Raw genomic sequence first — 26155 nt, 5'->3', positions numbered from 1 at the left:
TAGTGCCAAATCCTATAGAGGGGGAAGGAAGGAAGGAATCATCTACACCATGTGCCAGCAACTGTGCTAAATGCTTTTTAAAAAATACAAATATTATCTTATTTGATCCTTACAATAACCTTGGGAGGTAGGTGCTATTATCATCCACATTTTACAAATGAAGAAACTGAGGTAGACAGCAGGTAAGTGATTTTCCCACGGTCACACAGCTAGTAAGTGTCTGAGGCTGGATGTGAACTCAGGTTTTCCTGACTACAGACCCAGCACTCCATTTAGTTGCCTTTAGTTAGAAGAATGAGAACTGCTAAAAAGTCATTGGGTTTAGCAATTAAGAGGTCATTAATAACCTTGAAGAGGGTTTTATTTTATAGTAAGGTCAGAAACCAAATCACAAGGGGTTCAGAAGTGAGAGAAAGGTGGAGGCAACAAGTGGGGATAACTTTTATTGGGGGAATGGGGTACGACCTATGATGTCATTACTGTAGGGAATTCCCAATCAGGAGCTCTACCAAAGTAGATCTATAATTGCTTTGCAACTTAGAGAATCTTAGAGTTATCTGGGAAACAGTTTTCATTATCAGCCTTCTGGACTCACCATTGCATTGATCAGACTTTTTAGGTCTTTCATAGCTGTAGCCCTTTGCAATATGGTATCCACTGTATAAGTTGTTCTGCTTCTGTTCACTTCATTCTACATCAGTGCATGAAAGTCTTTTCAGGTTTCTCTAAATCTTTCTCTTTATTTCCTACCACATAATTCCATTACATTTATATACCCTAATTTGTTCAGTAATTCCACTGATGGGCAATCTCTTTGTTTCCAGTGCTTTGCTACCCAAAATAATTATTCTATAAATATTTTTGTACATATGGACTCTTTCCTTCTGTCACTGATCTCTCTGGAATATACCTAGAGTAGTAGTATTGTTAGGTCAGTCAACAAATATTTTTAAAAATAAAATATTCAACATTTCACAAATTATCATATCATCCTTGCACAGGGGCCATGCTAATCCTTTTTTAGTATATGTACTGCCCCAAAGAGCACTCAAATTTTACTTTTTTTACATTTACTAAATACCTAGAAAGTATCAGGCACTGTGCTAAGAGATGAGGTTATAAGGAAAGGCAAAAGACAGTCCCTGATCTCTAGGAACTCAACAATCTAATGGGTCAAAGAGTATGCCAAAAAAAAAAAAGTTACTTTTTGGGTATATGGTTATATACTTTATATTTACAAATTCCTCTAGAATGTTGCTGGACCAAATTATAGTCCAAACAACAGTGCATTAGTATAACGGTCCTCCCATAGCCTCTCTAGTTAAATTGTCATTTTCCGTTTTTTTGTCATCTTTGTCAATCTGATGAGAGCAAAATGGAACCTGGGAGTTGTTTTAATTTGCATTTCCTTTATTATCAGTGTGTAAGCTTGGACTTTTACATAAATGTCTCCTCACTGATAGAAAGGATGACTAGTCATACACATCCTAGATCCAGCACAGATCAGGCTAACACAGGGGAGGGAGCAGGGATAGGTGCCAACTGGCAGTTGTTGCTCCCGCCCAGAAACTGAGTGCAGATCCAGTGTGGACTGAGGAGGGGACCTGTGCCTAGAGGTGGCAAATCAGGGCGAAGAGTAATCCCAGGCCTGAAGCTACAAAATGGTCAAGGAGCAGAAACAGAGGAAAGAATAGCCATAGATCTTCAATCCAGCCCCCAACTTAGTCTGAAGTCTGTAGCTGAACGAACAGAAGACAGGATGTCCTGAGGAGGTTTATATGGGAGGAGGGGTCCTGAAGACAGATTTTCTAAAGACCTTTCTAAAGGCCATAAAAGATTTCTGAAAAGTCCCAAACAGAGGAAAATGTAAATCACAATCTGAACACAGAGGATGGTAGGAGGACCCTGGTTACAGACCCAGGGACTAACCTCTTGAAGAAAAGTAGGGACCTAGGGGCCTGGGCCATATTTACTAACATTTATGGTTACACCCTCTACTCTCTGGGTGAGGCTGGGGCTGGGGTAAGGTGATAGGAGATGGGTGGCAGGCCCAGCAAGGAGGGGACAGGACCCAGAAATTAGGGATCAGGTATGAGGGTTCAATGGGTACAGGGGACACTTCACATTTATATAATGCTTATACAATGCTTTTCCCTTTGATTACCCTGTGAAAGGGAGGAAGCAGGGCAAAAGGGTGAGATCAAAGGGGCAAGGGGGAGAAAGAGGAGGTGTCCTGCAAGCGAGGGGGAGATGGAGGATAGAGAAATTCCGAGTAGGAAGGATGAGAACAAAGAAGGGAGGGCACTGGGGAAGGGGAAATGAAGACAAAGAGGAGATGGAGGAAAAGGGGCCAGGGCGGCTGAAGAGGGGAGAGGACAGCCAGGGGCTGGAGACACAGAACGGGAGGAGGCGCTCGGAGGTCATGTAGGTCAGTCCCCTCATCTTACAGGGTGTGCCCAAGGTCACATCGACAAGAAGCTAGGATTCAAACCCAGGTCTCCTGGCTTCAAACCCGATGCGTTTTCCACTCTAACAGTCACCTCCTCAAGAAGGTGAAGGGGGTGAAGAAGCGAACAGAGGAAAGGGGCAAGGATGGGGGGAAGGGTGGTGAGGACCAAGGCGGAATGAATGATGGGGTCGGGAGAGGGAACGAGCCCAGAGCTGGGATGGGGCGAAGGAGGGAGGTGATAAGAGCAGCAAGGGCACAGAGAGGGTACCCAAGTCCCGGCGGGAGGGAGGCCGCCCCCCACCCGCCCCCGGGGGTGGGAGGCGGGGCCCCTCCGGCCCAGTGACGTCACAGCCCCGGAAGTGCCCGCCCCACCCCCACCTTCTGGAGACAGCCGGAGCCCTGCTCCCTCCCCAGCACTTGCCCAGCCGCCCGCAGCTGAGCCTCCACTGTCGCTGCTCAGAGCTCGGGGCTCCGGCCCCACCCCCGGCCCGGCCCGGCCCGGCCTGGCCCGCCCCCGCCCCCTGGCCCGCCCACCCGCTTCTCGGCAGCAGCAGCAGCAACAGCGGCCGCGGCAGCGCAGCCCCGAACTCGGGGCGCAGCCTGGCCCGAGAGCCAGGCAAGCAGACGGACGCAGGACCGCAGAGCGATAGCCGCCGCCCCTGACCGTGACCCTGACCGCGGGCAGCGGGTGAGTGCAAGCGGTGCGAGGCGACCCTCGGCCCCGCAGGCCCCACGCAGCCCCGAGGCCCAGCGGCCTCCCCGCCCCCCCCCCCCCCCCCTCCTCCTCCCCGCCCTTCCTGCCCCCCCCTTCTTCCTCATCTCCCCTCTTCCCTCCCCTCTCCCCTGCTACCTGCCTCCTCCTCCCCCTCCCTGTCTTGTCTCTCCTCCCCTACCATTCTTCATCCATCCGGTCTCCCCCTCTACTTTCTCTTCCCCCTCCTCTCCCTCCTGCCTCTTATCTCTCTCCCTCCTTCTCATTTCTACCCCCTCCTCTGATTTCTAACCTCTTCCCTTTGCCCCTCCTGTAATGCCCTGCCTCCATTCCCCCTTCCCTCTGTCCATCTGCCCTCTTCCCCTTCCTCCTGCTGCCTCATATCCTCCACCTTTCTCCCCTTATGCTGCCTGGCCTTGTACACTCTCCCGGAATCTCCTTCCCCACTTTCTCTCGTCCCTCCCTCCTCCGGGGCTCCTCCCTTCTGCTATCTCTCCCTTCTCTAGACTGCAGGCTTGAGCCTCAAAGACCCTTTGGATTCCCTGCCTCTCACCAGGCTGAAACCCTGGTGTTTGAACCATAGTGGGGTTGGGGTGGGGGTGGGGGTGCAGCCTCAGCTTCCAGAAGCAGATGGAGGGGGGCGGGCAGGCTCTGCGGCAAGGGTTGCCTTCTGTTAAGGGCCTTTGGCCCCTACCTCCTAACCCCTTCTTCACTACCCTGTCTGATCCCTCCTCATCTCTGTTCTCCCTGCTAATTTTTCTCTCTTCCCTGTCTCTTCCCAGGGAGGAGGGTGCTTTCAGTGGCAATTTAAGTTAGAATATTCTTGTCTGGGAAGGGTCAGAAATCAGGAACATAAGACCTTTGCCCCTTCTGCACCCCAGTCCCATACTCGCAGATGCTATGGGGATTGCTGAGGCTGGAAATAGCCCCATTAGCCCCGCCCTCTTAAGCTGCTTAAGGGAAGGAAAGAAGCGGTGAGGGTAGACTGGCTGTCACCAGGGCCTGGACCTGCCTTCTCTTCTCCTACCATTTCCCTCTAGTATCTAAAAGCCAAAAGAGATCCACGTCATTAAAATCCATATGATAGGACCCTGGGCAGAACAGTCACCTAGGCCAAGGTAGTGCCAACCCCTTCCTCCCCCATCCCTTAGTGACTTGACTGAAAGGGGTCTCAGAGGTCATCTAGTCAATCAGTCTTCTTCCCCCTTCCCCCATTTTACAGATGAGGAAGATGCAGCCTTGCAAGGTAAACTAACTTGTTTGAGGTTATTTCCCCAGCTGGTTAGTGGTCCCTTCACTCTCAGGCTAGGCCTTCTCCCTCCTGCCCAGAGGCTATCATGGAGTTTCATTGCACCTGATTTCACCTCATAAACATGGGATGGGAGGGGGCACTAGTGTCTGCCTCAGAGAATCCGTGTGTCACTCCTTTCTTTCCTAGTCACCTCTTCCCTTTTGTTCTGGGAAGGCACAGGATGAGAATTCTTTCATTAAGGATGGGGGCGAAGGGGGTGGTTGTTCTGTTCTCTGGTATGTTTCCTCTAGGGACTCTAACCCACAGGGCCTTTTTTAAAAGGCTCTGAACACCTCTATCCTCTCCTGATTTGGGTTTGGGGAACTGTTTACTGAGGGAAGCCAGGCTCTTTTTCAGTTTTCTTTTCCCCAGCTGGCTGGGTTTGGAAACTTGGGCCCTAGAGCTGACTAAAACCATTCTCCCACAGAGAGGGCTGGATTTGAGAATTTGTTCTTTTGGTTTGTTAAATTCATTCTTTCTTTTTTTCTCCCTTTCTTCTCCTCTCTCAGGTGGTGATTGTCAAACCTGCCAACATGTCCCATGAGAAAAGTTTCTTGGTGACCGGGGATGTTAATACCTCTGCAAACCCTGGATATCCTGGGGTGTCTCAGCCTCCAATGCCCCCCTATGGTCAACCACCCTACCCTGTGGCTCCCCACCCACAGCCCCCATTTCAGGCTGGTTATGGCCAACCAGGGTACCCTCAGGGGCCCTATCCCCAGGGCCCTTACCCAGCAGGAGGCTATCCCCAGGGTCCTTACCCAGCAGGGGGCTACCCCCAGGGCCCTTATCCAGCAGGGGGCTACCCACAGGAACCCTACCCACACAGACCTTTTCCCACCAATCCTTATGGACAACCACAGGACTTTCAGGACCCCAACTGTGAGTAATGGGAAGTGGAGAGATTGAGGTGTGGGCATAGAAATAGGGGCCTTAGACTTGATCTTCTCTTCTTTTCATCCTCCCCTGCCCAGCACCAGTGCGTGGAAACTACCATGGGGAAGGGCCGCCATCCTATTATGACAACCAGGACTTCCCAGCCACAGACTGGGATGATCGGAGCATCCGTAGAGCATTTATTCGAAAGGTGAGGTAGAGGAAATTGAAATTCTTGTCCTTGGGGGGAAGTGGAAAGAAGAAAAGAGGACCTGGGAAGGCACATAAATCTAAGGGAGGAATATTGGGTAAAGAGCCTCAGGGTAATGCCCTGCCTCCAGCCAGGGTGGTCTCCCCAGCCCTAGGACTGTACCACTAATCCTCTCTCCCCATCTAGGTGTTCCTGGTCCTTACCCTGCAGCTGACTGTGACCCTCTCCTCTGTGGCTGCATTCACCTTTGTGGAAGATGTGAAGATCTTTGTCCGGACCCATGTCTGGACCTACTATGTCTCCTATGCCTTCTTCTTTGTCTCTCTCATTATCCTTAGCTGCTGTGGGGAATTTAGACGAAAGCACCCTTGGAACCTTATTGCCCTGGTAAACCCCTAAATCCCAGAATTCTAGTTGCCCAGTGATGAGACTAGCCCACTCTGTCTGACATGCCAAACTTAGAGACCCTCAGGGGGTCCAGAGGTTCTACCCCCAGACCCCAGACTTTTCTCAAGCATAGGATTCTCCCATTCAAACCCTAGATCAGGGGTTCCTAACTTTTTGGGCCCCATTGGGCAGCCTGGTGAAGCCTATGGACCCCTCCTCAGAAATGATCTTTTTTTTTTTTAAGTTTACAATGGAAGAAAATGCTAAATTTCAGGTAGAGATTAATAAAAATAAGGGTAACATTTTCCTCCATCTAAGTTCACAGAACCCATGAAACCTATTCATGGGCCCCAGCCATTGAACCCCTGCCCTACACCCTAATCATCTTCAAGATGAGACCTTCTTGGCAATAGTAACTAGGGTCACCTTCACTCTCCTCCGTGTCCTATTAAAAAAGACCACCTGATCCAGGGCCTGCTGCTGGGGCAGGGGGTTTACCAGATGCCATCTTCTCTGCCTCCTCCCTCCCCAACAGTCTGTCCTGACCTTGAGCTTGTCATACATGGTGGGCATGATTGCAAGTTTCTACAATACGGATGCTGTCATCATGGCCGTGGGCATTACCACCGTGGTCTGCTTCACTGTGGTCATCTTCTCCCTGCAGGTGAGGTGGATAGGGCCCCTAGTACATCCTCTCCTTCCCCTCTTCTAGCCTATCTTGGGGTTCTGGCACTCACACTCCTTTCCCCCCCCCCAGACCCGATATGACTTCACTTCCTGCATGGGGATCCTCCTGGTAAGCACAGTGGTACTGTTAATTTTTGCCATCCTCTGCATCTTCATCCGCAACCGGATCATGGAGATAGTCTATGCCTCACTGGGAGCTCTGCTCTTCACCTGTGTGAGTAACAGGGAGAGTGCCTAAGGGGAGGGAACTATGCTTCAGGCACCTGGTGCATGGACCTTCCCTTCTAGACCTTAGGGTCCCTCTTTTTTGTCCCCATCCCCAGTTCCTGGCAGTGGACACCCAGCTGCTTCTGGGGAACAAGCAACTGTCTCTGAGCCCTGAGGAATATGTGTTTGCTGCCCTGAACCTCTACACAGACATAATCAACATCTTCCTCTACATCCTTGCCATCATCGGCCGGGCTAAGGAATAGCCCTGGCTGGGCCCTGCCTGGCCACCTACCCCTTCCTTCCTTCTCTGTTTTCTCCTTCCTCCTTTTCTCCTAACTTTCCCAACTCTCTTCCATCTTCCCTTCTCTTTTCCCTCTCTAATCTCTCTTCCCCCTTCCCTTCTTTTTTCCTTCTCCTCAAGTCTGGGTGCTGCTGCCTCATGGGCAAGGGGCAAGGCAGTCTGTGCTCTTCCCCTTCTCCTTCCCTAGGGCTGAGGCTGAGGCTCAGGGAGCCCCCTCCCCCTGTATATAATTGTGCATATATTTATGTTCAAACCATAGCCGAGACTGTGGTGGCCCTATCCGTGCCCCAGTATGGCCTCACTGAACTCCAGAGTTTGAGGGGAAGGGACTGACTGAGCCAGGCCCCCTCTCCCTTTACCATGCTGCATGAGCCCTGCCCTCTGACCCTGCCTATTCCCTAAGGTGGGGGCAGATTTCAGGCTTCAGGGAAGAGGAATGAGCCCAAGGTCTGAGGGTGCACGTCTTCCCTCAGCACTCCCACCCATTCACCCCTTCAGCCTGGCCCAGAGCAGCCCCCTTCCTGCTCCCTTGTCCCCCTGCCCTTCTTTGGGGGAGGGGGATGCCCCCCCCCCCACAGAGCATCAAGTGGAGGGGGGACTGGATGTATTTCAACCCTCCAGCTACTGTCAATAAAGCTCTAATAAATGTGATCCTCTCTTTCCTCTTTTCTGGACTGTGCCATGACAGGGCTTGGGGAGTCCTTTGCTTGATTCATAGCAGCATAGTCCATGATGGGTAGTCCATAGTTCTATTCCTTCCTCCCTATGTGGTCCAGAGGTCCTTGGAAAAATCTGTGGTTCCAAATCAGAGGCTGGGTATTGGCAAAATCCAGGTCAAGGGTGGCCAGAAGTGGGAGAGAGAATCCCAGTGGCATTGAGTGGTGGGTGCAGTTTGGAAGTTTTGCAGTTCACACTATTTGAGGGGCTGTTAGTGGAATGCTTGAAGGGTTCTAGGAGGGGAGCCTGGGGCACTGTCATGTGAGGCCCTCAGATCCTAAGGGAGCACAGAGAGGAATGAGAGCCCTCACCTTGGAGGAGGCAGTCCCTGTCCTTAAGCCCCTAACTAGGACAGAGGGGAATCCCCGCACCTGCAACTTATATAATCGATATATAGTTACTGAGTATCCCCCATGAAAAGCCTCATACTTGGCTATTTCTGAGGTTGTGAGGGCACAGATAGACATGAGCTAGTCCCTTCCTTGAATGGGAGCTTCATCTAGTCAGACTAGAGGTCAAATAATATTTCTATAGCATTTTAAGCCTGTATGTTTCCCTTAAAACAATTCAGTGGTTCAAATTGTAGAAGCAATCCCATATTGTAGATGAGGAAACTGAGGCCCAGAGGGGAGGAAACAATTTTCGTTTTCAAGTGACCATGGAAAATGAAGATCTTTCCAGAAGATGATTAATTCCCGCCAGCCTGTCTAGTTTTGGACACCACTGTCCTTGTGCCCAGGACGCCCTGGCACAGGAGGAGAGGGAGGAGGAGCTTCTAGCTGCTCCACATTCCAGATCCTCCCTCTGCTGCCTTCATCGCTCAGCAGCCTCTCTCTCTCTGAGCTTTCACCCAGTTCCTTCTGCTCTGGGTCTTTGTTCCTGTGATCTGCTGGCATCCAGTCACTTGACTCTCCTTTTTCAATTCAATACAAGGAGTACCTGCTTTAGTAAGTGCATGCCATGCAAGGTATTGAGGATGCAAAGAAAAAGTGAGATACAAAACAAAACCTGATCCCTGCCCTTGATGGGCTTACCTTTTAAAGGGAAACACCCTAGCCTGTAAATAGGTAAACACAAGGAAATTTGAGGCCAGAGAGTACTAGCAACTAGGGAGATCAGGAGAGATCCAGGACATGGCACCTGAGGAGCTTGGGAGGAGAGGAGGAAGGAAACAAGCCTTATTAAGTGCCTGCTCTGTGCAGGCCCCATGATAAGCACTTTACAAATATCTCATTTGATCTTCACAATCTTGGGACAGAGGTACTATTATTTTCTCCATTTTATAGTTGAGGAAACTCAGGCAGTCAGAGGTTAAATGACTTTGCTAGGATCACACAGCCAAGTAAGTGTCTGGGACTGGATTTGAACCTGGGTCTTCCTGTCTCCAGTTAGCATTCTACCCTTTGCCACACTTAGTTGCTAGTGGGATGGAAGTGAGGGATTCAGAAGGGTAGAGTGAAGACAAATGGTGTGACAAGGAGCCAGCCCAGAAGTGTGCCTATAGGAGATAGAATTCTAAGTTAGGAACAGTTGGGCTGGAACCCAGGGTTTGTTAAGTGGATTAATGTAAACTAAATCCAGAAAAGTTGTGATTTCTCACGATTTGACTCCTGCTCTGACTTTCCTCTCCAACCTGAGCCCAATAGTTAGCTCTGTGCCATCCCCTGCTTTCAAATCCGTGGTCCCCTTGTCCCATCACCACATTTCTTACCAAACCTTAACCCCCAATTATTCCCACCATCTTCCTCCTCTGCTCCTACTCAGTAGCTGTTCAGTACAGCTGGGGGAAACCTCACAGCTGTGCAGACTAGGGCCATTACACATTCATGGGATTCCACCTCATCTGGGCCATCCCTTCAGCAAAGCAAGCCTTTTATTCCTCCAGTTTCCAGTACTTCCTCCTCCTTCCCTTCTCACCCATTACTGAGGAAACTAAGACTATTTGATGGGATCAACCTCTTTTCCCACTCTCTTCATCTGAAAATACCTTGATACCAGTTCCACTTTCTAAACCAGTCTGTCAGAAACAGTGGTGCCCCTCACCCCAGCCAACCTTCCTGTTTTCTCCTCAAGCATCTTCAATCATCCTCACCTTTCTAAACTTTAACTGACTCCTTTTCTTACTGCCTTCAACATGCCCAAATCTCCTGTATCCTTAAAAAACCTTAACCATTCCTTCAGATGATCATGCTGTATCTCACCTCCCTTTCTCAGCCAAATTCCTTAAAAAAGATGTCTGTACTTGCTACTTCCATTTCCTTTCCTCTTACTGACTCCTCAGCCCTTTGCAGATTGACTTCCAAGCTCTTCCCTGAACTAAAAACTCTTTTTTTTTCCCCAAGTTACCAAAGATCTCTTAATCTCCAGTTCCAATTGTCTCTCAGGCCTCAACCTTTTGGACATGTACACTACATTTCACGCTTGGATTACCCCAGATGCTTTCTTTAGTCTCTCCTGATTCTCTCTGACTATTCCTCAGTCTCCTTTGCTCCATATCATGCCCCATAACTGTGAGTGTTCCTCAAGGTTCTGTTTTAGGTCCTTTCTCTTTCCAGTGCTTAGCATGGTGCCTGGTACGTAGTAAACACTTACAAAATGCTTGTTGATTGACACTGCACTTTCTTGGTAACTTCATTAGCTCCCATGGGCTTCAACAATTTATCTCTATGGTGGTGAACCCAGTTCCACATATCCATTCTCTCTCCTGAGCTTCAGCCCTGCATCACTAATAACCTATTGGACATTTTAAATTGGATCACATGCTCAACATGCCCCAAACTGAACTCATCTTTCCCCTAGCAAACCTTCCCATCTTCCAAAGTTCCCTATTTCTGTCCAGATATCACCATCCTTCTAGTCTCCAGGATGAGTCTTCATGACTTCAGGATTATCCTCAACTCCTTATTCTCCCTCACTCCACCTATCCCATCCCAAATTTTATGTTTCTACCTATATAATATCTCTTACATCCAATTTCCTTCTCTCTGCTCCCACAGTTACCACCTTAGGCCAGACCTTCATCTCTTCTCACCTAGATCATGGCAACAGCCTCCTACCTGGTCTCCCTGTCTCCATTAGATCCCGTGTACTGTTGTCAAAGTAATCTCCCTTAAGGGCAGATCTGACCGTGTGACTGACTCCCCGAATCATTCCACTTCAGTGGTTGCCTTGAGGAAAAAATAGAAACTGTTTAGATTCCAAAGCCCTACACATTGGCCCCAGCCTACCTTTCCAGCTTCCCTGGATAGTCCTACCCTTGAACTCTATGACCCTTCATCACACATAACACTCTCTGGTCTTCATACTTTTGCACTGACTAGCCCACACTCCTAGAGTGCACTTCCTCCTTACCTCTGCCTCACAGAGTCCTTTTTCTTTAAGACATAGCCCATGTGTATATGTATGTATACACTCACATACATCACACACATATACATACTATATATGTATAGATACACAAAATACATGCACGTGTATCTGCATGTATGTGTGTCTACTCAGATACAAATTGAGTACGTATATATGCATGTGTCTATATATGAGGTCATTCATATATTTCTGCACATAGCAATATACATACTATGTATACATGTGTCTGTTTACATATGTGTGAATGGCTTCAGTTTTCCCAGTAAAGTCTAAAGTAAGTTCTGCTGAAAGGGATATAAAATATATATACTTTGTATTGTTGTGTATGTATTTTTTTTGTATACCAAGTGCCTAGGGCAGTGCTTGGCATATAATAATACTTGTCAGCTGACCTGCTATTTGAAGGGTAGTCTTCAGCTAGTGAAGGTTGCCCAAGCTTTGTCATTGTAGAGAAGATGGGGAGCCAGTGAAGATGCTTGAGCAGAGAAGGGATGTGGTCTGGTGTTTGTAGTGAGATTATTTTGGTAACTGTTTAGAGGATGGGTTTTGGGGGGGGGAGAGGAGAATGGAAGCAGAAAGACCAGTCAGGATAGTGTAATAGTCCAAGAGAGAGAATCTGGGCTAGAACAGTGTGAGGAGAGAAATGATGTAAGCAAGACACGTGGAGGTGGCGTCAATGACTTGACATCTGATTAGATATGAAGGTTGAGAGAGAGGGAAGATTTGAAAATGACAGTTTGTGAGCCTGGGGGAATGTTCAAGGAGTTTGGTGTCTTGCTTTCAGTCTTCCTCTACATAACTACCCTTGCCCCCTTACTAGGATATCTGTTGCTATCTCCTTAGACCAGTTGGCCTCCCACCTGCACTTCATTACACCTCAGCCACCCACAGAAGAGGTCCTGTTTGAAATGTCAGCATCACCCAGACTGCTGCCTCCATGTTCTTGAACTCTGAAATCCCTGTCTCTGATCATAATTTCCTGTCCTTTCACCTCTCCCCATTCTTTCTACTTACTGTGACTTCCATTCATTATTCATTCCATTTCCCACTGTCTGCTTTCCCAATCCATCCCTTCTACTCCGGTCTCACTTGCCTCTCTTCACAGTCTTGGTTCTATTGAACCAGTCATTGTTCTCCACCCTTGCATCCTTTGCCCTACTTGCTTCCCTGCTAATCCTCAAACTTGGGTGACCCTACATCTTCCATCTCTGCTCCCACTCCAGGGCTATTGAACACTGTTGGGGGAAGTCATACATCTGGGCCCACTATAGATTCATTTTGTTTAACCTTAACCAAGCCCTCAATGCTTCACAGTTATCCTTCTGTTTTTCCCTGATTGGATCAGTTGTGATTTCTGGACCTTCTTTGCTGTCCCTAACACATCCACACCACTCTTTGCCTCTTCCTCTCAGCACGACTTACCTCAGTCTTTACTAAGAAAATTGAGACCATTCACCTTAAACTCTTTCCCCTACTCCACCCCTTAAAACTCCTCTACTTCTTTGCCATTCTTTCTTCCTTTGCCCTAGTCTCTGAGGGAAGGGGTGGCCTTCCTTTGTCAAAACCAACTTCTCTACTTGAGCCCTTGGTCCTTTCCCTTCTCACCTTTTCTGAGAGCTTGCTCCATTTTTCATTCTCTCTCTTACACTCAATTTTCCCCTTTTAGCTGGCTCCTTCCCTGCTGCCCTACTGCCTTAAAGGACCTTCATTTGATCTTGCCATTCCCTTGAGTTGTTTCTTTCACAGTCAGATTCCAACTGTCAGTACCTCCACTTGTCACCACTCACTCACTTCTCAGTTTTTAGCATCAGGCTTCTAATCTCATCACTTCACCAGAGCAGAAGTTGCTCCCTTCAGGATCACCAGAGATTTTTTCTAACTGATAAATTGAATCACCTTTTCACAACCTTCATCTTCTCTCTAGAACCCTTGGCATTGATGACCATTGTCTCAGTCCTTGACTGAGGCTGTGTTTTAACTCGGATCTTCTTGACTCCCTTGCTCTGCTCTATCCACTGCACAACCTAGCAGGTTTTGCAAGTAATATAATGCTTATTGGCTACTAATTATCAAAAAAATATTCAATCCACTAGAGCAAAAAGCCTCTCTTCCAACGAAGCATCTCCTAGCCATATATAGAAATAATTCAAGATTCTGTGAAAGATATTAGAGATCAATTTGCATGACCTTCTGACCATAAATCTTCAAACAAGGAGATATCTCTGTTCCCAAACTACTGTTATGGAGGCAACTCAAGATGGAGTCCCAAAATGAAGAGGAATTCCCCACAGATAGCAAAGTCTTCTAGATGCTTCTGTTTGTGAATTATATCATCTAGTTGCAGTTAGATCTCTAGCCATTCACAAGAATTTGACCTCACCATCCACAGAAGAAAAAACAAGTGAATGAAGATCATGACATGCAGCTGGACATTCATAGAGCTGGTCCATCAGTGTATATAACTTGGATGGTGCCCTGCAAATAGAGCTGGGCACAGAATTAAACAGAGGAGTCAAATAGGCTGGATTGCCTTCGAGAAATTAGTTTTTACATAACCTCAGGGCTCTTCCTGGAAAAAAAAGGACCTAGATTTTTAATACCAATATTCTTCTGGTGATGGTGTCTGGCTGCAAGTCATGGAATAGTACAGTCACTGGAGAACTGAAGTTGAAGATCACTCAGAAGGCAATGAAAAGGCAAGCTGTGTGTAAGCAGGCTGTGACATGTGACAAATAAGGGACTTCAAAGAGGTCCCAGAGTCAAGGATGTGATCAGGGAAATGTATGATCAAAAAAAGAAAATGGACTAGTTATCCGAAAAGAGTGAAGTCTGATAGGTGGGAAGTCCCTGAGATGTCAGGAGGAAATGAGGGAGGCTCCCAGCATGTTAGGTGGTTCCGTATGCTGAGCTTATGGGAGGGTGTGGACGAGAGTAGCACAGGACCAGTAGACATAGATGGGCTGTGATTTCTGTATTAGAGGGGACATTCAAATAGATGAACTAACAAAACCATTTGACTATGAGTTAAGTATGAGTATCAGCCTCCGTGATTGTGCAAGAAACCTACCTTATTACTACCGTCCAAACTTTTCTCCATCTTCTCAAGCTCCATCAACACCCTTGTTGCCAGACTTTTAGGCTGCTATTTCACTGAGCTTCTCCTCCTGCCTAAACTCACCCTTCTTCTAGTCCTCTCTATTTCTGTCAGTGGCACCACTAGCCTGCTAATTCTCCAGGTCCTTCCCCTCTTACAGTCATTCTTAACCTTTCTCTATCCCTCATCTCCCAAATCCAATCAATTGTCCAAGTCGTATTAAGTTTATCTCTTGTATCTGACTCTCTCTCTCCACCACCTGTCCACTACCCTCATCACATCCCCCAGATGGTTGTAGCAGCCCTTTCTTTCTTCTTCGTGCTTTCAGTCCCTCTCAATCCTTCCTCTATGCAGCTGCCAAAATAATTTCCCCAAGGTATATGTACTAGCAGTGGTAAAGCAAATGGGCAGTGGTATGCTCATAAATGGAAGCAGCTTGGTGGCACAATAGACAGAGCACTGGGTTTGCAATCAGGAAGACTCATCTTCATGAGTTCAAATCTGGTCTCGGGCACTTACTAGCTGTGTGACCCTGGGCAAGTCACTTAATCCTGTGCCTCCGTTCATCATCTGTGAAATGAGTTGGAGGAAGAAATGGCAAATTACTTTGCCAATAAAACTTCAAAATAAAGTCACAAAGAGTCAGGCATGACTGAAATGACTCCACAACAAAGTACTGGCAAATGTTGAACAGCATTTAATGGCACTCTGAAAAAATGTATGCATGGAACACTTTTAAGTTTAATCTGCATTATTAATGTTTTCTACATCATTTTATTAAGTCCAAACAATCAGCAAAACAATAAATCAAGGCCTTGTTTGTAGTATTCAGTGATTTCCTTGCCTCTGCCATGGGCCTCTGGTTCCTGGAAACTTTGGATCTCTGCTGGTACTTCAGAGCTCCAGAAGCACACAGACCTTCGGATAACTCTGACTTCTAGGGACTCAGAACCTCTGGGTGTGATTGGATACCAGGGACAAGGACCCTCAAGTAACAGAACCATCAGAGACCAGAAGCTAGGACCTGCTCCAAGTCTAAATAACTTTAGTTAGGGTCCTAAGGATCCAATCAGTAGGGCCCTTGAAGACCTCATCTTCAAGGCACCATGGGCAGGAGAAGGCTGGCTCTGGAGAGAATTCTAAATCATCACAGATCCTAAGAAATAGTACACCAAACCAACTGGGAGTAAGGGAGACATTTACTTCTGGACACTTCAAGATTGGAAGTTGAGTTTCTGCTCCATGTAGAGAGTAGAAGATTCTGGATATGTCTCATTCTCCAAAATCTTGGGATAAAAGAGCTTGAATTAAAGTCAAGGACCTAACCACTAGGTTATTCTTCCTCTGCCACCTGAGTATCAGAACAAGAAGACATTCCAGGACTCTGAGAGCCAAAGGAAGTGGAGGCTCTTAATTCATTTGCAGTCATCACAAAATCCTAGAGTAAGGGTATCCAAGCTTTTCTAATCATACAACCCTTCCAGTAGGAAATTTTGGAGTATGCATCTCAAGTATGTGCATATTGACTTATTTGTAAATTATATGTGTGTGTGTACTATTGTACTAACATTTATGTATCAAAAAATGAAATTAAGAAAGGATGAGATAAAGATGAAATAATATTTGATCTTAGAGTCAATAGGGAACCACTGAGGTTTATTCAATAGGGATATTGTCAGACATGCTTTATGAAAGTCACCTTGGCAACTTTGTGAAGGATGTATTGGAGAGGAGAAAAAATTGAGGCAAGGAGATCAATTGGGAGGCAATTGCCTCAGGTGGTGGCTGTGAGCAAGAATAGAACAGATAAGAGAGGAATTGAGGTAGAAATGACAAGATCTGGCAACTGATTGGATGTGGGATCAACATGAGTAATGAGTCAAGGATCTTTCCGTGGTCAGAACCTAGGTGACTGGAAGGATGGTGGTGCCCTCAACAGTAATATGAAGTCTGGAAGAGGAGTGGGTCTGAGCTCCTCAAGGACTAAGACTATGGATTCTTCATTCTGTCAGCCCATCCTTGCTTGCTCCTCCTGTCCCAAAATGAAAACTTACCAGTTATAGTCTCAGAGCACAAATTTTGTCCTTGGAGAGGCATCTGCTCCAGTCATTAGGGGATAGGTTATAACTGTCCTGAAGGGCCTGTGCCCCTCAGGGCGGGTTGGAGTTGGGGAGGATCGCAGAATCAGGATAGATGAGGTTATGTTGAAGACAAGCTCCATGACTGATTATCACAGAGAAGATGGGATTTCACCCATCTTTTCACTCTTTTTGGTTGATCATACACCTACAAAGCACTCTTGGAACACGAGTCACTTAAAGATCACTGCCCTAGAGGTTGGAGGCCCTGTCAACTGGGCATTCCTTATTTAACCCTCTTCCTTACTTACATTCATGCTATGGAGGTCAAATGACAAGCTCTTGCTCCTCTGATCCCTGCTTGAATCAACGCCTACTGAGTCCAAAATTCTCTCCCCATTCTACCTTTCCCCACCTCAGCCCCACCCCCCACTTTACATAGTCCATATCTTCCTCTATTCTCACATTTTACTGATTTTTTTGAAACCTTCATTCTTTTGTTAACACATCCGTCTTTTGTCCTGGATTTCTTAATTTCTCAGAAAAAAGAAATCTATCTCCCTTCCCCCACTTCTCACCCAAGACGTTGCATCCCTTGTTACTCCCTTCAGTACTGAAAAGAAAACACAGTCTGGCTTGCATTTTAGATTTAGTGGAAGCGGATTTCAAGGGATTCAAAGGAAAAATGGTAGGATCCCATGGACTAAAATTCTACAGAGAAAGCCAGCCCAGGAGAGATGAATTCTCACAGGAATGAAATTCCAAAGAGGAAGAGAAATGGGAGGCTTTTGAAAAGACCAATATGATGTTGGCACAGATAATCCACCAACCCACTTAGATTTTTACAAGATATGTATATTAGGGCTGTGCTCAACTGATTGTTCAATTTTTAGTGTAAGTATTTATGCTTAAGAAAATGATAGAGAAAAATGTTAATGCAGATTAAACGTACAAGTGTGTTCTGCCCCCTCCCATATATATATATATATGTGTGTGTGTGTGTATATATATATATATACATTTTTTTTTTGAAAAGCTGGTTGTTAAACATTTATTAGCACATCCCTGTTTAATATGACTTCTCACTTTTTGGAATTGGACTATTCAGCACACCTTTATGTAAATTGATTTTTACATAATGTGAATTTGCCTATAGATGCAGGGAAAGGAGGGACAGAAAGAGGTAGGAAGGGGGTCATCCCTCCCACCTATGGAGGGAGGGGGCCAGCACATGGTTCAAGGACACGTGGGTACCAGAGACAGAGAAATGAGAGCTGGAGGAGGAACTCCCAGGCCAACCACATGGGGCCCTGGTGGGGACAAGAAGAACATGGTGAGGGGGGTAGGGTGGGGAACAGATACATGGGTGTCAGACAAGTGAACAGACAGGAGACGGCATGTGATAAATGGAGCCCTGACCATCTCAAGCCAAGTCCCTATCTTCAGTTCTTTCCCTGATGTCTCTACCTACTTTTATCTCTCCCAAACTTAAAAACTCCTACTTAATGCTACCATCTCAACTAAGTTCTGTTCTGTATCTCTCCCCTGTCTTAGTTAACCTCCTTGAGAAAGCTGACTATACTAGGTATCTTCATTTCCTCTGCTCTCAGTTGCTTCTAAATTCTCTGTAATTTGTCTTTCAACCTCATCATTAAACTGCAATTGTCCTCTCTAAAGCTACCAATGATTTCTTAATTGCCAGTTCTAATGGCCTCATCTTTCTTGACGTATCTGCAGCCTTCAACACAATCAGCCTCTTCTGAATAAATTCTCCTCTCTAAGTTTTTGTGATCCTAACTCTCTTCTTATTCTCCTCCCATCTGACTGTCCCTTTTTTCAGTCTCCTTTGTGAGATCTTCATCTTAATCACATCTACTAACCATGAGTGTCCCCCAATAATCTACCCTTGGCCCTCTTCTCCTTTTATGTTTTCTCATTTGGTGATCTCATCAGTTCCTGAAGATTCAATCATCATCTCTAGGCAGATAATTCTTAGATTTATATGTCCAGCCCCAGTCTTTCTCCTGAACTCCAGCCTACATCTGCCTTCTGGATATTTCAAACCCAACATGCCCAGAACAGAACCCACCATCTTTTCCCCAAAACTCTCCCCATTTTCCCACTTTCCTATTCCTATCAAAGGCATTATCGGTCTTCCAGTTATCCAGGCTCATAATGCAGGCATTATCTTTGGGTCTTCACTTGTACTCACCCCACATATCGGATCTGTTGCCAAATCTTTATCACTTGGGAGAATTCTCTTGGGACCCTGACTAGCCACTAAACCAATACCAGATACAGATATTAGGAAAATTGCAGTTTATTCACTCAGTGTGATACGTTCCACCAGGAAAGGAGGGATGTGTGTGTGTGATAATTTGCAGGTGACATTTCCATATTCTCCCCTTCTGAGGGGAGTTACTGAGCCATAGATACTAACCTAAGAGAAGTTGTGCTGATGACCACAAAAGACAATGCTTACCACTCGTTACATAGCCATTCCCATGATACCAAGGAACCACCTTCATAAATCAGTTGATTATCATGTTAAGTGCCTATTATGTGCTTTATCATCTAAAGAAAAGGGGACAACTTTCTTAAACTATCAAAATCCTAAAATCTTCTTTTTGTAGTCATCAAACAGGAGGGAGGTGTTGAAAGAGACATTTCACTTTATAGTTAAAAAAAAAGTAGCAAATACAGGATAAAATGGAGTCAGTTATGCTGACTCTCAACATAGCTCTTTTAGCTCTTAAAAAATTCTCTTTTGGGGCAGCTAGGTGGCTCAGTGAATAAAGCACTGGCCCTTGGGTCAGGAGGACCTGAGTTCAAATCTGACCTCATACACTTAACACTTACTAGCCCTGTGACTTTGGGCAAGTCACTTAACCCCAATTGCTTTGCCCTCCCCCCTCCAAAAAAATTCTCTTTCGACACTACTTTTACAACATCTCTGTATGTTCCCTTCTCTCCACTGACACAACCACCATCCTCATTCAGGCCTCCATTACTTCATAGCAACAGCCTTTTAGTTGGTCCCCTACTGCAAGACTCTCCTCCAAGACTCCAATCTATTCTCCACTGTGCTCCCAAAGTGATATTCCTAAAACCCAATTACAGCTAGTCATCTCCCCCTAAACTCCAGTGGTTCCCTGTTATGTTCAGTATAAAATGTAAAAGGCTGTGACGGCACTTTAAAACATTTCAGGCTGGCTTCTCCCTGCCCTTCCTGTCTTCTTATCCCACTCCACTTCCCGCCAGGTACTCCACAATCCCTCCTAGCTAGTATGCTTGCTGTTCCTCACAGTCCTGAACTCTGCTTTTGTACTGGCTGACCTCTACCTCCTCACCTCTGCCAGTTGGCTTCCTTCAAGATTCAGCTCGCCTCCCCTTCTGCAAGTGACCTTTGTTCCCCCACACCGTCCCAGGGCATTTGCCCGGAGACTAACTTCCTTTTACACTTTATCTGTGTTTTACATGTGCACCGTTATCTGCATGATCCTTCTGCAAGGGTATATGGGGTGTTCAGGGAGGACCAGTACCTCTGTTGTGAGGGCTTGCCGAGCCTTTTCCAGGGCTGCTTATCTACATTTGGTGTTTACCTGCTATCCAGCTCTCATCTGTGGCTCCAAGAAGCTAGTGCATGCACAGTGGCCATAACTCAGTAAAAACACCTGGGCAGATGGGCTAACCCCAGGTTGTGGGTGGGTGAGGCATAGGAATGTCTATGCCAAGCATGTGAAGACTTCCCCTGGCCGAATGGGCAGAGGAGAACAATTTGTCCCAATGGCCACAAAGGTGGCTGAAGCAAGTGTTGGGAAGCACTTCCAGCTTGGTCAGACATCAAAGACACCAAAGTCATCCACTGTTTCCTAGGCCATCTCTAGTCATTTGACATTTGTCTTGACATTGGATTTTGATGACCCTGAGAGAGGGAGTGAGGCTGATGACTGTGTAACTTTGCCCCTCTAAATCCAATCCACACTCTAGTCAAGACGTCAACCTCTCGGTGGCATAAGTCCTCTTCTAAAATGAAGCTTGGACAGCAAGAACAAGCCGCCAGTCTGGCTGGGGTGGAGGTAGTAGCCTCTCCATGCTTCTGGAGGGTTTTTTTTTAAGTGTTTTTAGTGGGGGTTGGGGGGGGAACTGGGTGCTTAGATGAGGGGAAGGAGAAGAGAGAGAGCACACAGCACTGTACAGTAAACTTAGCACAGGCTTTTTTTAGAATGAGGATTTCTTTCAGAATTGTTTACCTAAAGTTGAATTGTGAAATGCAAATTTACATGAAATGATAACAGTCTGTGTGTATATCCTCCCTGTGATAACATATGTATATGCACATGTAATACATATGAATGTATATTGTATATACATATATGTATATATATATATTGAGTTGTGACAGGATGCTACCCTACATATAACAAGTTGTAGAGATGGATGCTGCATGTAGCAAAGTTTTGTGGATCTGGAGTCTCACATCTTGTATGTCATTGAATTTCAACCTGCCATCTGGTTCCTTGCTTTTTATTTAATTTAATCCTCCCAAGCCCTCTAATGATCTAGAGAAAAATGTCGTGATAAGTTATTTCTTATTAACAGATGCAATATTTTTCATTGACTTAAGTCCCCACTTTAGCTCATTAAATGCAAGCTATTTAATGAAATGAAGAAACTTCCTTTCTCAATAGTAATTACTCTTATTTTTAGTTAAATATTAAACTTGCTAAATATGTATAACATTTGACAAATGGCATCAGTAATAAGCATAAGGCATATATAACAATTTACAATATTTTGGTTATGACCAGTGATATATATCCTGTGTGACCTCAGGCCCTCAATATATGTTATGTCAATGGACTTCTTGTCACTTGTGGAAATTTAAGTTTTACAATATGCAGTTTTTCAACATTTTTGTTGTTATTTAGATATTTCAGTCATGTCCAACCTTTGTGCAAAGATACTAGAGTGATTTGCCATTTCTTTCTCCAGTGGATCCAGGGAATCCATGTTGTCAATCATCAGTGGTTAAGTGACTTGCTCAGGGTCACATAGGTCACACAGTTAAGAAGGATCTAAGGCTGGATTTGAACTCAGGTCTTCCCTACTCCAGGCCCAGAGCTTTATCACTGAGTCACTAGCTGCCTCTAACATAGTTACCAAGTAAAACCTCTTCTCAAAGTCCTTTTTTTTCAATGTTTTAAAGTTAATTTATTTTTAGTTTTCAGCATTCACTTCCTCCTCCTTCTCCCCCTCCCCAAGATGGCATGCAATTTGATATAGGCTCTATATATACATTCCTATTAAACATATTTTCACATTAGTCATGTTGTATAGAAGAATTGAAATGAATGGGAATAACCATGAGAAAGAAAATCATAAAACAAAACAAAAAAGAAGTCTGCTTTGATCTGCATTCAGACTCTATTTCTTTTTCTGGGTGTGGATGGCATTTTCCATCATGAGTCTTTTGGAATTGTTTTAGGACCTTGCATTGCTGAGAAAAGCTAAGTCTATCAAAGTCAGTCATCACACACTGTGGCTGTTACTGTGTACAATGTTCTCCTGGTTCTGCTCGCTTCATTCAGCATTAGTTCATCTAAGTCTTTCCAGGTTTTTCTGAAGTCTGCCTGTTCATCATTTCTTATACCACAATAGTATTCCATTACATTCATATGCCACAACTTGTTCAGCCATTCCCCAACTGATGGGCATCCCCTCAATTTCCAGTTCTTGGCCACCACAAAAAGAGCTGCTATAAATATTTTTGTACATGTGGGTCCTTTCCCCATTTTTATGATCTCTTTGAGATGGATACAGCCCTAGAAATGGTATTGCCGGGTCAAAAAGTATGCACATTTTTATAGCCCTTTGGGCATAGTTCCAAATTGCTCTCTAGAATGGTTGAATCAGTTCACAACTCCACCAACAATGAATTAGTATTCCAATTTTCCCACATCTTCTCCAACATTTATCATTTTCACGTTTTGTCATGTTACCCAGTCTGATAGGTGTGATGCAGAGTTGTTTTGAATTGCATTTCTCTAATCAATAGTGATTTAGAACATTTTTTCATATGACTATAGATAGCTTTAATTTCTTCCTCTGAAAACTGCCTGTTCATATCCTTTGACCATTTATCAATTGGGGAATGACTCGAAGTCTTTTTTGGAGGATAAAGTTGAAAACTTCCTGAGAAATTATCTCTACATCTGTTTTCTCTTGAAGCACCCAGTCTACAACAGGAATCAATCTCTTCAGTTTCTCTCACGCTCTCACTCCTAACAATCTGTCTCTATAGTTTATCAAATAGAATCTCATTATTCACAGATTAAAATACACCCTTTTCTTCCTGACCTCATAGGGAGAAGCACTTCCATTTCAGATATTTCTCAAATGTCACTTCAAAACTCTCAGAACATGGGGGCAGCTAGGTGACAGTGAATAGAACACCGGCCCTGGAGTCAGGAGGACCTGAGTTCAAATGTGACCTTAGATACTTAACACTTACTAAACTGTGTGATTTTGGGCAAGTCACTTAGCCTCAATTGCCCTGCCTTTACCCTTCCAAACAGACAAAAAAAACCCAAACAAAAAAACCTCTCAGAACCAACTCTTAATAGAATTCTCTTTACAAAGTTTTATTCTAACATCATGTCCCTTACAATAACTCTGATGAGGAAAATGTTTTGCATCATTTTTCCCCCTCTGCCTTCTGCATCAATTCTTCATAAATTCTCATTGATCACAGGTTAAACACATCCCTTTCCCCAAGTCCATAGGGAGATACACCTCACATTAAGCAATTTTCTCAAATGACTCTTTAAACTTCCAGCACAAACCATTTTTTCCCTCTCCTCATTTTCTTTGAACTCTATCTGGCTCTTAAAGCTATAATAACAATATATGCAGTCTACGAGACATACATTTGAAAGAAGGGTTATCTATAGAAGTTGGAAATGTAGCAGGTATCTTTCCTTTATCAAAGTCTTACAGAAAAAAAAATAGATCAGTGAGCCACCAGAGAAGACACCAAAATGTATATGGAAATTCAGCTTGCCAAGTCCTCACTTTTCTTCTTTTAATCTTGGGAAGATTTCTGGTAGTTGTTCATTGAGTTTGAGCACTGAAGGAGACATAAGGAGAAAGATTGATTCAGGAACTGGGAGCCCTGCTACAGGACAGGGTGACACAGTCTTGTAAAAATACTGTCAGGGACAGATAGAAATGAACAATGTTAGATTCAGGAAAATAATTGAGAATCACACTTTAAAAAGCAACAAAAATGCCATAGGATACATATAGATCTGGAAGGGCTTCTTACATGGAGTCCAACATCAAAACCTTTGACTCAGAGATCTCAATGAACTAGGCACTACCTCAATGAGGTGAATGTCCCATATACTTATTTGTGGAATTGGGAACAAAGCAGGCACCCATCAATTAGGGAATAACCAAACAATGGGGCATGAATATAAGGAACATATATTACCGTACTTCAAGGAACCAGGAATATAAACAATTCAGAGAAGCATTCAAAGGCTATGAACTAATGCAAGGTGATATAAACAGAACCAGGAAAATAAATTTTATTTCAATTTAAAATATTTTTTAAAATTCACATACACACAAATTTTTCCTGCCCACCTTCCTGTTACCCTGGTAGAAAAAAAAAAGAAAACCTACATAACAAATATTCACCATCAAGTAAAATAAATTTCCACATTGGCCATGTCCAAAAATACATGTCTTACTCTATACCTGTCAGGAAATGGGTGGCATGCTTTACCAATAGTCCTCTGGAATCTTGATTGGTCATTGTATTAATCAGTTATTCATTATTTCAAAATTGCTCCGTGTTACAATGTTGTTGTTACTACGTAAGTTGTAGTCCTGAGAACCAGGAAAATAATATAGAAATGATCACTACAATGTAAATAGAACAAAAAAAAATGTAGTTTTGATGGCAAAAACTGGCCACAGAGAAGAGATTGCAAAGTATATCCTTCACCTCTTTTTAGACTTAGGACACTGAGAATGTAGAATACTGCTTTTACAGAAAGACTTCATTAGTTTTTCTAAGAATTGCTTTTTTTCCTTTCTTTTTTATTCTTTGTTTCAAAAGATATTTCATTAGGTAGCGAAGAAATGAAAGAGATGAAAAACAAGAGATAGAAAACATTTTAAAATTTAATTTAAAAATTAAAAATAAAATATTTTCTTTTTTTTTAAATTTGTATTTATTTATTTTAGTATTCAACATTCACTTCCATAAGATTTTGAGATCCAAATTTTCTCCCCATTCTTCCTGTCCCCTTGCCCCAATACACTGTTCAATCTGATATAGGGTCTACATATATATTCATATTAAATATATTTTCACTAAATCATTTTCAAAACTATAGAATATATATGTGAGTGTATATGTTTAGATATAGAAAATAATTTTTTAAAAATAGGTGCCAAAGTTAAGAATGAGCCAAGTTTGGTAAGGGAAGATAAGAATGAAGAGAGATATTTCTTTTTAAGTTATATTGAGGAGAAGGAATAAAGAAGGGAGAAGACTTTAGTTTGTGGTGGATGGGACAAAGATCACTCTTTGCCAATGGAGAGAAAGCAGAGCTGCTCAGGTCTTATTTGGCTTCTGCTTTCTCTGCCAAAGAAAATAACCTTTGCAACTATAAAAATGTGCCTTTTTTTTTCAGCCAAAGCTAAAGATAGGAAGGACTGAATAGGCAGGGACCTTGAAGCAGTTTGAGAGGTTTCAAGCTTCAAAATAAACTTTCCACACCTTAGTAAGGATCTGAGACTTCAATTGTATATGACGAAGCCAGCAAAGCCTAGGAACTTTGTTCCTAGCCATTCATCTGCACAAGGGACACAACAGGAATACATCTAATTGCCCAGAGACTGATCCCCACAAGTCAATGTGGAATACCTTACTTTGATTTTAAACCAGGAAGGACTGTCAAATGAGAGAGACCAAAGTTCTGCCACCTCCTTCCTGGAAATGAAAAACCTCACAATAATGACTCTGAGGCAATCAAAAAGGAGAAGTTACAACCGATCCTAGGTTAAGGGTCATTGCCCTAGAAAAAAGGCTTCCTTTTGAGAAAGGGCCCAGGCTGAGCATCTTTCTTTCCTCTGCCTCTGACTCTCTGGATTTCACACCATGCCTCAGCTGCCTTCTCACCCTGGAGACTTCCTTGCCCTCTATGGTCTTCTCACTCTCAAATGTCTCTCCACCTTTGAGGCCCACTTCTTCAATTGGTGGATTTTTCTTAGACCCTCCATTTCTGGTTTTCAAAAAGGGTACAGGCCGGCCATCCTCTATTTTTCTCCCAGCTGACACTTCATTCATCATCACTATGCCCCAATGAGGATAGCTTATTCCTTCCAGCTTCACTTTTCTGCTCCCTTTTATGTGTTGTATTCCCACATTAGATTGCAAGTATCTTGAGGGCAGGGGCTGTCTTTCTTTTTGCCTGCATATGTTATCCCAGTGCTTAGTACAATGCCTACACATAGTAAAAACTTAATAAATACTTGTTGAATTGATCTAAAGAATGCTGTAACACTCTAACTAAAAAGAGGGCAGTATCACCCAGTCATGGCAATCAGTAAAGGTGATTGAGAGTAAAACAAGAGAGAGGATTGTGGGGAGATATCCAAATAAAGCAGGAAATTACCTGATTCTCCCGAATTCCCCTCCAAATAACTTAAAATAATGCCTTAAATGGAATTTTAGAGCAGCAGAAATAATAAAAAGT

General features: G+C 44.4%; 1 protein-coding gene and 1 pseudogene across 1 annotated transcript; one reads left to right on the top strand and one right to left on the bottom strand.

The window, feature by feature from the left end:
• Positions 1-956: 956 nt before the first annotated feature.
• LOC138168088 (U6 spliceosomal RNA) lies at positions 957-1048 on the bottom strand (annotated as a pseudogene).
• A 1923-nt stretch (positions 1049-2971) lies between these two features.
• GRINA (glutamate ionotropic receptor NMDA type subunit associated protein 1) lies at positions 2972-7775 on the top strand. Its single transcript, XM_069097054.1, has 7 exons — positions 2972-3137; positions 4962-5334; positions 5427-5539; positions 5726-5926; positions 6462-6590; positions 6684-6827; positions 6937-7775. Exons 2-7 carry the CDS (start codon positions 4986-4988, stop codon positions 7084-7086), a joined length of 1086 nt encoding a protein of 361 aa, XP_068953155.1. The 5' UTR covers positions 2972-3137; positions 4962-4985; the 3' UTR covers positions 7087-7775.
• Positions 7776-26155: the final 18380 nt, after the last annotated feature.

Source organism: Petaurus breviceps, unplaced genomic scaffold (genome assembly GCF_028583685.1).
Source record: "Petaurus breviceps papuanus isolate PSGF00001 unplaced genomic scaffold, PetGlider_PUasm1.0 350, whole genome shotgun sequence".
NCBI classification, from domain to species: Eukaryota; Metazoa; Chordata; class Mammalia; order Diprotodontia; family Petauridae; genus Petaurus; species Petaurus breviceps.
This window is presented reverse-complemented; position numbering and strand designations above follow the sequence as displayed.

Coding starts and splice junctions, on each gene's coding strand:
- GRINA (XM_069097054.1), top strand. CDS start 4,986: ATGTCCCATGAGAAAAGTTTCTTGGTGACCGGGGATGTTAATACCTCT. Junction 5,927..6,461: donor CTTGGAACCTTATTGCCCTG/GTAAACCCCTAA, acceptor CCTCCCCAACAG/TCTGTCCTGACCTTGAGCTT. Junction 6,591..6,683: donor TGGTCATCTTCTCCCTGCAG/GTGAGGTGGATA, acceptor CCCCCCCCCCAG/ACCCGATATGACTTCACTTC.